At 43.8% G+C, this 13,506-nt stretch overlaps 1 protein-coding gene across 1 annotated transcript in view; it reads left to right on the top strand.

The window, feature by feature from the left end:
- Positions 1 to 6,636: 6,636 nt before the first annotated feature.
- The window catches only part of PCP4L1 (Purkinje cell protein 4 like 1), a 51,153-nt gene continuing 44,283 nt past the window's right edge, over positions 6,637 to 13,506 (top strand). The window contains exon 1 of the mRNA XM_089483556.1: positions 6,637 to 6,851. Coding sequence (XP_089339682.1) covers positions 6,843 to 6,851 — 9 coding nt within the window. The 5' untranslated portion in view covers positions 6,637 to 6,842. The remainder of the gene's footprint in view (positions 6,852 to 13,506) is intronic.

The raw sequence follows: 13,506 nt of genomic DNA, 5'->3' as shown, positions 1-13,506 counted from the left end.
CTCTGGTTCTTCCCATTGATGGCTAGGCAATATGCAAAATGAACCCCACTAGTAGGCAAGGGAAGCATTGGGTACAAAGGGCAGCATTTGCCACTTCTTTGGAAATATCCAGTTATTTAATTAGTGTTGTCTTTTTGGTACAGGTTTCTGCAATGAAATGAAACGTTTGTTTGCTTGGGGAACTCTGAACCTTCGGAGGGCCACAGGAACACCCCTCACTCCAATTTGGAAACCCACTACATCCAATGGATTTAAGACTGCACCCTTAGTAATGGCAACTTGACATCACATCACATCTCATCACAGTACCTTGTCTCGTGACATCACCGTCCTCAACCTCATGATGGTCACTGAGCCAGCCCAATACCATCTTTGAGCTTGTTCCAAGGCTGGCTCCTTTAAAAATCTTCATAAAACAGCATAGAGACAGCCGACACAACATGGAGCCATCCAACCAAAAGGTAAGCCAAAAGTCAAAGTTGGGTTGCCTGAAGATTGCTGGCCTTTTCTTGCTAGTCTAGAAGGAGGATCTGGCATCTGCAACACTGGGCTGAGAACTTAAACCTTGGATGCATTGGTTTTGCACAACAGACATTTGTGATTGTGCCCCTGCTGTCTATCAAGGAAAGACTTGTGACCCTAAGAGATTGTTGGACTGCAATTCCCATCAGCCTCAAGCACCACAACCAGTGATGAGGCATGATCTGAGTAGCAATTCAACAGCACTAGATGGCAACATGCTGGCTGCCTCTACTTTAGATGTTAGCTGCCTTTACACTTTGGAAAAAGCAGTGGTTTTCTGGTGGCAGGAAGGAAATTTGGAAGTGACTGTCCAAAAACAAAAGATGTCGGGGAAACCTCCAAACTCTGTGACCTGGGTACACAGAAGCCGAATGGGGTGAACAGCAATGTCCAGGCAATAAGAAAAGATTTAAAGGGATAAATTGTTACCAGCTTCCGCATCCTTAGTTTTTCTAACTTTAAACTGCTTTAACTTTAAACAACTTTAACTGCTGGTGTGCTGCGGATGTATCCCTTTCACCCTTTTCTTATTTAGTCACCCTACATTGCTCAGACAGCTAACATAGCAGCTCACCTGTCCATCACACTGGCAGGCATTTCTATCATGAATCCTTAACGTCTGCTCTACTTTGTCCCTGTGATTAAAATAGCAGCTCTGCAAACTTTATTTTAGCTGCTGGTTGTCATCAGATTGAATTTCTGTTATGACTTCCCAGGACAGGAGCACCATGGGACTATGGGCTTCTCTACACTGTCCAAAAAGTCTGCACTCACCTTTTCACTGCTGCAGTCTGGCCATATGATGTTCTTGATGATTCACAGTCAATGTGGGGCTTTCGAATGAAAAAGTGATTGAAAAAAAGAACTGTCTTTTGTTGCACATTTTCCTGGAGAATCCAGCTACAGTCAGCCTCCCATAACTGTGGGCTTGCCATCCATGGATTGGAGCAACCACGGATAGCCCTGCCGCATTGTCCCGATTAGCAATGCAGTGCAGCTGCATGCATGGCACGCCACCATTAAAAACAACGGGACTTGAGGTCCCACCATTTTGGGCATCTGCTGAGGTGTTCGGAAGAGAAACCCCATAGATATGGAGGGCCAATTGTAATCGTATCCATAGCTGGTGCTCTGAGGTGTTGTCAGAATGGGAATGGAAGAGTTTTTTGGTGGGTGGAACAGGTTGGTGATCACTTGCTCTTCCTTGTTAAGAAGGGGTACAATTTGAATTTTAGCTTCAGCGATTTGTAGTCACTGTTTGTGGGGGAAGGTGTGTGAAGCGTACACTTTGTAAAATGTACTTGTTATTGCTATTGCTTTGGATAACTGAATATTGGCAGCTCAGTATTAGAGCACCTCTAGTTACTAGGATGGCCGAAGTCCTTGTGAGCAGAGGGAAGAAATGGGGATAGGAAGAAAGGAGGCAGAGGAGTCTGATGGACCAGGGAAGAAACCCTTGACCTCATGGAGATTTGAAGGGAGGACAAGGTTTGGGAATAGCTGAAGGAGCTGCACAGAGACAGCAATGTATTTGAGAATATTGCTAAGCAGATTAGAAAAAGCCCCACATGAAAACAGTGGAGGAACGCCACCCGAACAGTAAGGCCCAAAAGCATCTGAGGAAGTAGCCTGAAGTCTATGAAAGCTCATGCTGCCAACTTCTTTCTTTCAGTTAGTCTCAAAGGGGCTATAAGATCTCTCCACAGTAAGGCCCTCTGACAGAGGTACCAACGTGTGCAACCATATGCCCTTTCTAATGGGGATAGGCAGTGTCTGACAGTAGTAGTGGTTCAACCTGCTGGCCCCACATGGTACTGTATATACGCATGTATAAACCTAGAAATTGTAGTCTAAAACTTGACCCCCCCCCCCCAAAAAAAAATCAGAGTTGACTTATCCATGAGTCAATATAAGTGCTCTTTTTTTAAAAAGTATCTTCTGATAGAAGGCAAGAGTGTAATGTGTCCTGAAAGCATTGATCCACCCCTGTTCTTTCATCCATCCAGCCTTTAGTGTGAACACAAACAAATGTACCTGCTGGAAATTTCTAAGTTCTTTGATACCATTTTCCATTGCTTTATCCTTTGGATCCTTTGTTACATGCCCCTATGTTTGACCCTCAATTTATCCACAGGTTATATCAAAATCCATAATTTTGGCCCCCAAACCTGCCCTCGACTTATACATGAAGTCGACTTATAGTCGAGTGTATACGGGAATTGTTGGATTTCCCAGCCAAAATCCCCTATTTCCATTGTCTCATAAATTGCGGAGTTCCTTATGAATTGTGATTCTGGACACTCCACCTTATCTCCACATTCACAAAGCACCCAGTGTGGCCAGTAGTTTCTTGAAACAGGATGGTTTCTATTGATGAACTGCCCTCCTTGTCTCACCATTGAAGCAGTGACAATTAATGCAATTATAGGTATATTCCTGTATGCATACATACAATTCTAGGAACCTATCAGAATATCTATCAACATGGAATGACAATTAATGCACATATCAGGATATAAGTAATAGAAAGGAACATACTGTATATACTCATGTATAAGTATCGAAATTTTAGTTTAAAAATTGACCCTAAAATCCTGGGCCGACTTATCCATGAATCAATGTAAGTATTGTACTTTAACTCTTATTTTAAAAAGGAACCATTCCCTGGTGAAAGGCAAGAGTGTAATCTGTCCTGGAACATCAACCCCCCTCTACTCTCTCATCCATCCAGCCTTTAGTGTTCACACTGCAATTTTGTACATTCTTTGACATTGGTTTCCTTTGCTTCATCCTTCAGATCCTTTGCTACATGCCCCTAGGTTTTACCCTTGACTTATCCACAGGTCATCTCAAAATCCATAATTCTGGACCCAAACCTTGCCCTCGACTTATACATGAGGTCAGCTTACAATTGAGTATATATAGTAATTAAAATGTTTTACCTACAATACATACCTCCCAGACATTTCCCAGGAAAATGATGCAAAGGCAGAAGAATCCATTGCTAGTATGATGTCGACAAAAGTGTCTGCCACTGTAGATCAGCCAACTCCGAACTGCTCTGCTGCGGATTGATACGAATACTGGGTTGTGCCCATCCAAAGGGTGGTTGCATCTCTTTCCTCCACTGGAATGGCCCTCTTCATGATGGCATTGTTTTTCTGAACCTCCGGAAGAAGCAACTCCACTACACTGGAAAACATGCAGCGGGGCATTCGGAAATTGTGGTGCCACTGTTTGTCTGACCACACTGACGTGACAAAATTGTCCCACCAGTCCTTATTTCTTTCAGGAACCCACCACCAACAAGGAACCTGCAACATGGCTGGACTGGCCAAATCCAAGCCAGTAACACACTGCAAAGGCAGAGCATGGCATTGCTGGTGCTCTCGACATTCTGAAGCTGCTCTTTGGCATTTCACGGTGTGATTGTGATGGAACATGTCCAGAGCCTCACACACTGCAATACTGGTTTTCAGCAAAGTAATCACACTCAGGAGCACCTCCAGTGTGGACTCCATGTCAGCAATCTGCAATCCTCTAATCACAGAATCATTGCATTGGAAGAGATTACAAGGGCCATCCAGTCCAACCTCCTGCTGTGCAATCTGAAGCATTCCTGACAGATGGCCATCCAGCCTCTGTTTAAAAACCTCAAAAGAAGGAGGTTTCTGCAGTCATTGTAATCGGTGACAGCCAGTGACAATGACCCATTAGGTCTATGATGGTTGGATAATGTGCAGAGACAACTTAATGTGCGCAGACAACTTAAATCACAGAGTGCCTTCTCAGTTGTACAAGCGACCCAATGGAAATGCAATTGCGCAGGGCAAGAAAGGTGACTAAGGATTAAATGCAAAATTTTCATGCCTGCTGGGGATAAAAAAGTAGTGTAAACACAGCCGTGTGGGAGAAAAAACTGTGGTGTATGGCACACATGAGCATTTCAGGACTGCTCTATTGCACTCATGGGTTTGCCTGTGAGAAATGTGTGGTGGGTTACTCTGATCTCTCCATTGTGAGTGTGATGTTAATGGGATCCTTGCAAACCAGGAAAATGTGCCACGGCTGCAAGGTGGGTGCTTGTTTTCCTATCAGTGTAGGCAAGATCCGTGTGGTCCTTGTTCCATGTTCCATGACTGGAACAACTTGTCATCACCCCTCTGGATCGTGGTCAGATATGGTGCGATGGGAAGCTACTGCCTGACCTACAAAGCTGTTCATTTGAATCCCGGAAGTGTTTTCATGTTTTTGCTGGCTTAAGGAAGACATTATGTCCCCTGCTAACTTTTGCTGTGATACCTGACTTTGAAAATAATAATTAGATATTAATAAATGCATGTGTCCCATGTGTCAAAAAGCCTCAGTTTCTCCAAAGTCAGTGATAGGAATGGGATGGCAAAAGGCCTGGATCAATAACGTGTCTCTTCTGTGCCCCTAGCGAAAGTATGACCTTCCAAATCAGTAGAAGATGATGCTTTAATGGAAAGAAGAGCTGGAGGAAAGGGTGAGAATATTGGAGGCTAGCATTAAGGCGGATGAGGAAGAACTGCTTTTGCTCACGGAACAACTCCAGCAGGTACAAGACTCCATTCTGCAGATATCTCTATAGGGCTAAACCAACTTCATACTATCAAACTACCTCTGAAGCTCACTCATCATTGCAGTTCAGGTTCAAACACGACAGCAGAGAGACCACGCTGTCTGTCTAGTGCAGAGGTTCTCAACCTGTGGGTCCCGACCCCTTTGGGGGTCGAATGACCCTTACACAGGGGCCGCCTAAGACCATCGTAAAGCACATGTTTCCGATGGCAGCAATGAAAATAATTTTATAGTTGTGGGTCACCACAGCATAAGGAACTGTATTAAAGGGTCGTGACATTAGGAAGGTTAAAAACCACTGTTTTAAACTAAAGATAACATCCACAAGGGCCACCCAGTCCAACCCCATTCTGCCATGCAGGAACTCACAATCAAATCACCCCCCAAAAGATGGCCATCCAGCCTCTGCTTAAAGAAAAAGGAGACTCCACTACTCTTTGAGGGAGTTTGTTCCTCTGTCAAACAGCTCTCACTGTGAGGAAGATCCTCCTAACGTTTAGGTGGAATCTTTTTTCCTGTAGTTTGCATCCATTGCTCCTGGCCCTATTCTCTTGGAGCTGCAGAAAACAAACTTGCTCCATCTAGGTAAATAGCCAAATTAATCATTAAGTATTTCCTACCCTTTAGCGATACTTTAAAACTGATGTCTGAGGCAAATGCTTCTCTCTGCCTGTGAGTCCATCCTGTTCTAATCCACCAAACTATAGGGTTTGTCGTTGTTGTGCACCTTCAAGTAGTTTCCAACTTTAGGCGACCCTTTCGTTGGATTTTCTTGGCAAGAGTTGTTCAGAGGAGGTTTGTCATTGCCTTCCTCTGAGGCTGAGAGCATGTGACTTGTCAAAGGTAACCCAGTGGTTTCATGGCCGATCTGAGAATTGAACCCTGGTCTTCAGAGACGTAGGCTGCTTCCGCACTGCAGAAATAATGCGGGTTGACACCGCTTTAACTGCCATGGCTTAATGCTATGGAATTGTAGCACCAGAGCTCTCTTGTGCCACAACAAACTGCAGTAATCCATAACACTGAGCCATGGCAAGTGGTGTCAAACTGGATTATTTCTACAGTTCAGATGCAGCCTAGTGGGTCAACATATAGGCAAAGCCCTTTGAGTGGTTCTACTCTAGTTTAGACTCACAACAGAATCCAGACAGATGTCTGCAGACAGCATTTCATATACTGCTTTTGTTTCTTCGCTCTAATCTTTGTTTTGTTGTCTTCCTTGCTGCCGTTTTGTAATGCACTTTGCAATGCGTTAATCCATTTTAAAATATTTGCTTAAATTAAACAGCATTGTTCATTGCTCTGTGGGGAATTTCTGGCAGAAATAGTTGCTGGAAGAGAAGAATCCAGCTGGAAATTCCTAAAAATCAACCAGGTGGCAGCTTTCTCTCTCTGTCTCTCTCTAACCTCAAAGCATCTGTTTACTACCACCAAACCTCCTGTATTAACCCAATTTGCAAATGCAGCAGAAGGCTTGCATCTCTCTCATTGGCTGCCTTCAACTGCCATTCAAAGTGCCGGGCATCTTTGAGTCCGGCAATATGCTATATGTATAGAGATATATGCCAGTGGGCTGGAGAAGGAGAGAAAGAGAGAGAGACAGAGACAGAAGGAAAAACAGTAGTGTGTGTGTCTTTGTATGAGAGCCAGAGCCAGAAGGCGAGGACCACAGAGCATCCTTCCTGGAACATCCCTTGGGTACCAGTTCAGCAGGCATCATGAGTAAGGTGAGGGGGATGCAGAGATTTGGGGAAGGATGCAGGGATGGATGCAGGGATGGAGAAGATCCAGGCGATGGTTAGTTTTGGTGCGAGGAATTATAGGGAATCCTGTGCCTTCCCCCTCCAAGGGGTGTCCCCTTGCCTTCCAAAAAGCAGCTGTGTATCACAACCTCCATGTGGCCGTGAAGTGCAACAGTGATGCCCAAGGATCTGGGACTGTGCAGATCTCTTTCATGGTGTGGGAAGTGTTTTTTGCGCCAGCGTCAGACAGACAGGCAGACAGATTGCTGCTTAATTGTATAATGTGTCAGAGGAGGAGAAAGAGAGAAAAAGGTGCTCTTGTCACTGTCATCCCACACCTGCCTCTTCCTTGGGCAAAACGCACACCGAGTCACCCTGGCGCCTCACTTTTCTTATCGTGCGTCTCTGTGAGATGTCATTGTGTGCGGGGAAAGAGAGCTAGAGAAAGACCCGCACCACACGCCAAGCAACTAGGCTGGCTTTGGGGTGGCCGTGTCTACTAGCAAAAGATTTAGTCACCTAAGCTGGTGTAGGAATAATATAATAATACTATTTATGTATTTATAACCTGCTCTTCAGCCAAAAGGCTATCAGAAACGGTGACTTGCACAGAAACGTGTGCGTGTGCTGCTCATCTTTGTGAAATATAGCCCAATTGTAAATAGGTTGTTTATTTGCAAGAGGGGGCATCTAATGCTCCCTTTTCTCTCTCCTTGTCTTATGCTTTGGATCACCTGCTCCGATTAGGACAAATATTTGAATATCCGGGAGAGGAGACCTGAAATCCTTCATTAGCAACTGAGAAGCATGCTGCTTTTTTCCTTAATGTAGGGAAATCTGGGGCCCTCCCCCGCAATATCCCCATGCTAGGGTTAACCTTTTGCACCTGGGTTCAGATGAGTGTGTGGTGTGGATGTGTGCAGAATAGTCTCGTCCCATGATATCCAGTTGTCTGCAGCAAAAAATAAAATCAAGATTGTAGGAGTGCTAGTGTGCATTGGTGAGAGAGCGCTCATAGGTATATGCAATTGAATTCAGGGTCTATTAATCCATAAAAGCCACCTATCTTCTGAAGGTTCAACCCATCCAAGATTTCTTTCTTCCCCCCTGCCTCCCTCTCTGTACATGTACATCTCTCTGTACTCTGTACATCTTCAAATGTATTAACTCTGACCTGTGTATTCAACCCTGTTGTACGTGTGCTGTCTCAATTTGGGAGGAAGAATTCCCCACCTGAATTGAAAGGGGGAGAATGATAAATGCTGTGTGTATAAAAGTGCTGTGTAGGTTATATCTGTCCGATGTGAGAATTCAGGGTCACTCTACGAAATGGAATGATAAGAAGTGAGGCGATGCGCCATCACCATACAAATGTGGACAAAGAAGGGTGATGGCTATATCAAGGAAAAGGGCAAGGGCAGTCTGTGCCAATTCAGGAAGCTGTTAATAGCAATGGTGAAATGACACCTCTGTGGTCAGTAGCGGTAGATCCCTGGAATACCAAGTGCATGCACTGTGGAAGCAAACTGCTGGGGAAATCTATTCCTTTTGTGCTCATTTATTTTCTTGGCTGGACATATGGTCCAAAATGTGCCCCAGGTCCAACATGAGCTGTTCAAATATTCCTCCTCAGAAGCCGGGTGCACAAGTATGACCCTTTGCTTGCTCTGTCTCACACAACTGATATCTGCAGATAGATTACTCTTGTCTAAGGAGGTTTCTTAGAATCGTAGAGTTGGAAGAGACCACAAGGGCCATTCAGTCCAACCCCATTCTGCCATGCAGGAACTCTCAATCAAAGCATCCCTGACAGATGGCCATCCAGCCTCTATTTAAAGACCTCCACAGGAGATCCCACCACTCTCCAAGGGAATCTGTTTCACTGTTGAACAGACCTTACTGTCTGGAAGTTACCCCTAATGTTAAGGTGGAATTTCCTTTCCTGTAGTTTGCATCCATTGTTCTGTATTGTATTCTCTGGAGCAGCAGAAAATAAGCTCACTCCAACCTCAATATGGCACCCCTTCAAATATTTAAACAGGGCTATCATATCACCTCTTAACTGTTTCCTCTCCAGACTAAACATACCCAGCTCCCTAAATCTCTCCTCACAGGGCTTCATGGTTTCCAGTTCCTTCACCATTTTGCTTGCCCTCCTCTGGACATGCTCCAGCTTCTCAACATCCTTTTTGAATTGCGGTGTCCAGAATTGGACGCAGTATTCTCTGAACCCTCAGTAGTTGGGGGAAGCAAGCAAAGGGGACTGTCAGTCACTTTTGTGCTGTCCATGTGCGGGCTCCAAAAGGTATTGGTTTGTCAGTGGTGGTACAAAGAGGAATCTCATCGTTTCCAGCAGGACAGTTTTTCCTCCAGTTGATTTCTGCAAGCTCTGCTGTGCAAAAATCTTCCAAGCAGTTCAGCCCAGGACTTGGACCGCAGGCGGTGACCCCGCTGGCAGTGTTGCTGAAGCCAGGTGCTGTTCAATCCAGCTGCAAACTGCTGTTGCAAGGGAAAACCCTGACTCCTGGAAAGAGCCATTGAGGCGGACGGTGATAAAGTGGGGTTGACAGGAGCCATTTAGGCGTGAGCAGAGTGAGCTGAGTCTCTTAATCATGGTTAATTGGCTTAGAGAGGTCAGCAAAGGCCTTATCACTGGTAGTTTGGACTCTGGGATGGAATCTGCCAGCAAAGCCCTTGCTACAGATGGGCAGAGCTGGTTCAAATGGCTAAGTGCCCTGACAACTCCCTCCTTCTACTTTCCGATTGTCATTGGATGGCGGATTCATTTCTTAAAATGATTTCTGCCCAGAAGGCAGAGATTGGAAAAGTTACTTTTGGGGAACCGCTCCAAGACCAGCATGACCAGTGTCCATGCTGGGAGTGAGTGCCCAGTGTCTGTGTATTGTGATCTCTTTGCATTGAGGAGGGAGAGGGTTTTTTGGTAATCTGATAACTTCAAGGCTGGACTTCTGCAATGCACTCTTCATTGGGCTACCGTTGTACCTTTACCTTTTTTAAAGGTACCTTTGTAAATCCAGAAAATCCAACTGGTTCAGAATATGGCAGCTAGACTGCTTATGGCTATATCCAGGAGCGATCACATTGCACCAATCTTAAAATTAGTTTCTAGGCAAAGTGCAAAATGTTGGTTAGTAAAAGTCCTATATAGCTTGGGGCCAGGTTACTTACAGGATCACCTTCTCCCATACAATCCATCCAGTACTGTACATTTAGGTCCTCTGGGAAATATTTGCTCCAACCAGCCAGGAGTAGCATAGAAAAGTGTGCTTCTGTGCAGGGCTTGCAATTTGTTGTGATGTGAAGGTGAAGAGAGCGGATTAGGCTCCAGTTAAAGAGGAAATGAAGCTTTCTTTTGGGGTGGGGACCATATATATGAGAAAGGTCTGTTGTTTCTACCCAATCGGCCTCACATCTACCATTGTACCTTTTTGTTCTATGCTTGTGTTTACTAGCGTGAGACCTGATCCCTGCATTGAGGCCAGATTGTTTGTAATCCTGTTAGCCAACTCTCTGTTCAACCTTTCTGTTTCTTTGAAGACCATTCAGCTTTGACTGGATTAGTGCTAGCTAGGATGCTACAAAGCATTGCTGCAGTTTCCAGGTTCTTATTCACTTGTGAAGCGCATATAGCTTTTGAAGCATATCATTCTCACATCTTACCACCTTGCAGGGTTGTTGCAGGGCTCTAAATAACGGAGGATAGAGGGAGCAAAAGAGGGGGTGCACGTATACAACAGTGTGTATGTGTGTTTGTGAGAGGATCACATCGTCTGCACTTGTGGAAGAATTCTGTGTAAAATGAAAGCTGACATAGTGTCCTTTGGTAGTGTTATCCATTAGGATCAATCTACAGGGTTTGTCAAGTCAACTCTGTTCTAGTAGTTAGAATGCACATGGCTTTTTCATACTACAGCTTCCCATTTCATGCCCCATGATACATTTTGAATGGGTATGCATACATTACATGCATAATTTAAATAGCATACCTCCAAAGTGACCCGAAGCAGCTTTATTTTGGCCTGTCTGTATGGGCCCATAATTTCCTCACTTGCATCTGTTTGGTTTCGCTGTCACCAATGGGGCAAGAATTTGGGATAAATTATCATGGCTATACTCAGTGGAATGGATAGGAGAGTCTTCTAAAGACAGAAAGGCTGAGTTATCACATATTGAAGCAATGCACATTTCCCATCTAAAATGGGAGTCCCCATTAGACTCCAAAATTATTCATCCAAACCACTATTTGTCTCCTTAATTTGCACAGTATCCCTGTATGTATAGACTCTGGTAAATCTGATCGGTTGTAAAACAGACACTAGAAAGCTAAAAACCTCCCCAAAATATGAGTGATCGAGATAAGATAATAAAGTAAATAGGCTTAGAGGATACGGAATATAAGGCTATTCCTCTCCATCTCCAAAAAGAGTAGCAAGTGAGACTTGCTATATATTAATGAATGAATCTATATACAGTACAGTAGAACCTATACAATATACAATATACAATGAATCTATACAATAGAATGAATCTACACAAAGGTATGGTGATGGAAGGCTCTTAAAGACATGGTAGTGCCACTTCATCTGACAGTCCTGATCAGGAATCTATACTTCGGAAAAGAAACCACTGTCAGAACAGAACATGGAGAAACAGAATGGTTTCCAATTGGCAAAGGGCTCAGGCAAGTCTTTCTAGATTTAGAATCATAGAATCATAGTCTATCAACCTATTTTTTCATATCATATGAAGAGCAGGCTTGGACATAGAAGAGGGAGGAGTGAAGATAGGAGGAAAGAATATCAAGAATCGAAGATAGGATGACACCATACTCCTAGCGGAAAACATCACAAACTTGGAAAAACAACTTAGGAAGATCAAGGAAGAAAGTGCAGAGGCTGAACATAAAGAAAAACAAAATAATGGCTATGGAGGAGTTACATAAATTCAACCTCGGAGTTTATCACACTGGAGTTAATTTCGGCATTAAAGAGAGATTAAAGCACATTTAAAGCATCCCACAAACAAAGCAAAAATGGCAAATAATTGCGCAAATGATTATCACACACAATTGCGCAAATAAAATGATACCGGGAATGCATTGTTGCTGAAATCCCCAAAGTAAAAAGATGAGCATTAATGCTTCTTTGTGGCCACTGTAATGGCGGGTTTTGTGCAACATCCTGTGAAATTGTTTCGTGTAATTATGCGATTTTTCCAGGATATTCATGAGACACTCCCGATCTCCTTCAGGTGATAAACTCCCTAATAATAATAATAATAATAATGGCTCGGCGAGGGCTCAAACTTGGGTTTCCCAAATTCCGATCCATCACATGTTCTCTCTTGTTTTGTCATTGCTTCGGAAAGCTTATCCAGATGATTTTTAAATTGTGAATTTTAAAGGATGAATTTTAGATGTGGATTGTTTTAATCTGTGCACATCTTAGTTGTCCTTTTAAACTGTGTTTAAATTGATGTTGTTTATCAGTTCATTGTTGTTATTCCCCACCTCAATCCATGGGAAGAGGTGGGTAAGAAATAATAATGATGATGATAATAATAATAATAATAATGGCACACTATTCCTACTCGATGTTGGACGCCCAGGAGCCCTAGGCCTCATTCATATTACACAATAACCCGATTTTTGCATTGGATCATTTCAAATTGAAGGAGCGTTTCGAATTGATGTTCAGACTTTGATTGCCATGATCGAGTTTCAGTTTAACCCACTTCACATTCACATTAACAATTGGATCAATTCAAAATGGATTCTAAAATGCGTGGTGTCACAGGGATAATCGCGTCACACGGAACTGAATCCAATCGACAATGCGTTCGAAATTTGCGTCACACAGAATCTTTTAAAAAGATGCGGTAAATGCCTCGGATTTGGAAGAACTGGTTTAACTGGGTTTAACGCCGACCCACAAAATTCGGCGCCGGTGTTAACAAGGGCCCTTTAAAGTGATTTAAACTGGTTTATCGTGTAGTGTGAATGGGGCCCTAGACAACATTGCCAATGGTGACACCAATAAAGGCTGCATCCACACTGGAGAAATAACCCGGTTTGGCACCGCTTCAACTTGTCTGGCTCAAGGTTATGGAATTCTGGGAGTTGGAGTATGTTGTGGGGCCCACAACAAACTCCAACTCCCAGAATTCCATAGCCTTGAGCCAGACAGCAAGTTAAAGTGGTGCCAAACCGGATGCAGCCACTGTGTTGCAGTCTAGAAACCTCAGGAGTGCCACACAATTCCCACCTTTGATGCTGCCTGACCTACAAGTACAGAGCTAGCGAGAGACTGCTGGGATTTGCTATGTTCTCTCTCTGGCCCCGGAGGTGTACCAGTGGTTTTTTAACCACCTTGGTTTTTAATACTCTTCTTCTGTTTGTATCCCTAGGGCTAGTGGCAGAATACTAATGGACCTATTTATGACATCCCATTATTCAAACCTTCTTTCCAGCGTTTTTAAACTTCTTCCTTCTCTTCCACCTTTTGCAAGATTTAATTAAGGCCTGGAGGAATTTGAACTTGGAGAAGAGTCACCCGGAACCATAGAGCTCTGGATCAGCAATTTCATGCCCTATATCATTTGTGTGGAGGTGCAGACAGAT

Source organism: Sceloporus occidentalis, unplaced genomic scaffold (genome assembly GCF_023333645.1).
Source record: "Sceloporus occidentalis isolate IW3139 unplaced genomic scaffold, rSceOcc1.0.p SCAF_20, whole genome shotgun sequence".
Lineage (NCBI taxonomy): Eukaryota > Metazoa > Chordata > Lepidosauria > Squamata > Phrynosomatidae > Sceloporus > Sceloporus occidentalis.
This window is presented reverse-complemented; position numbering and strand designations above follow the sequence as displayed.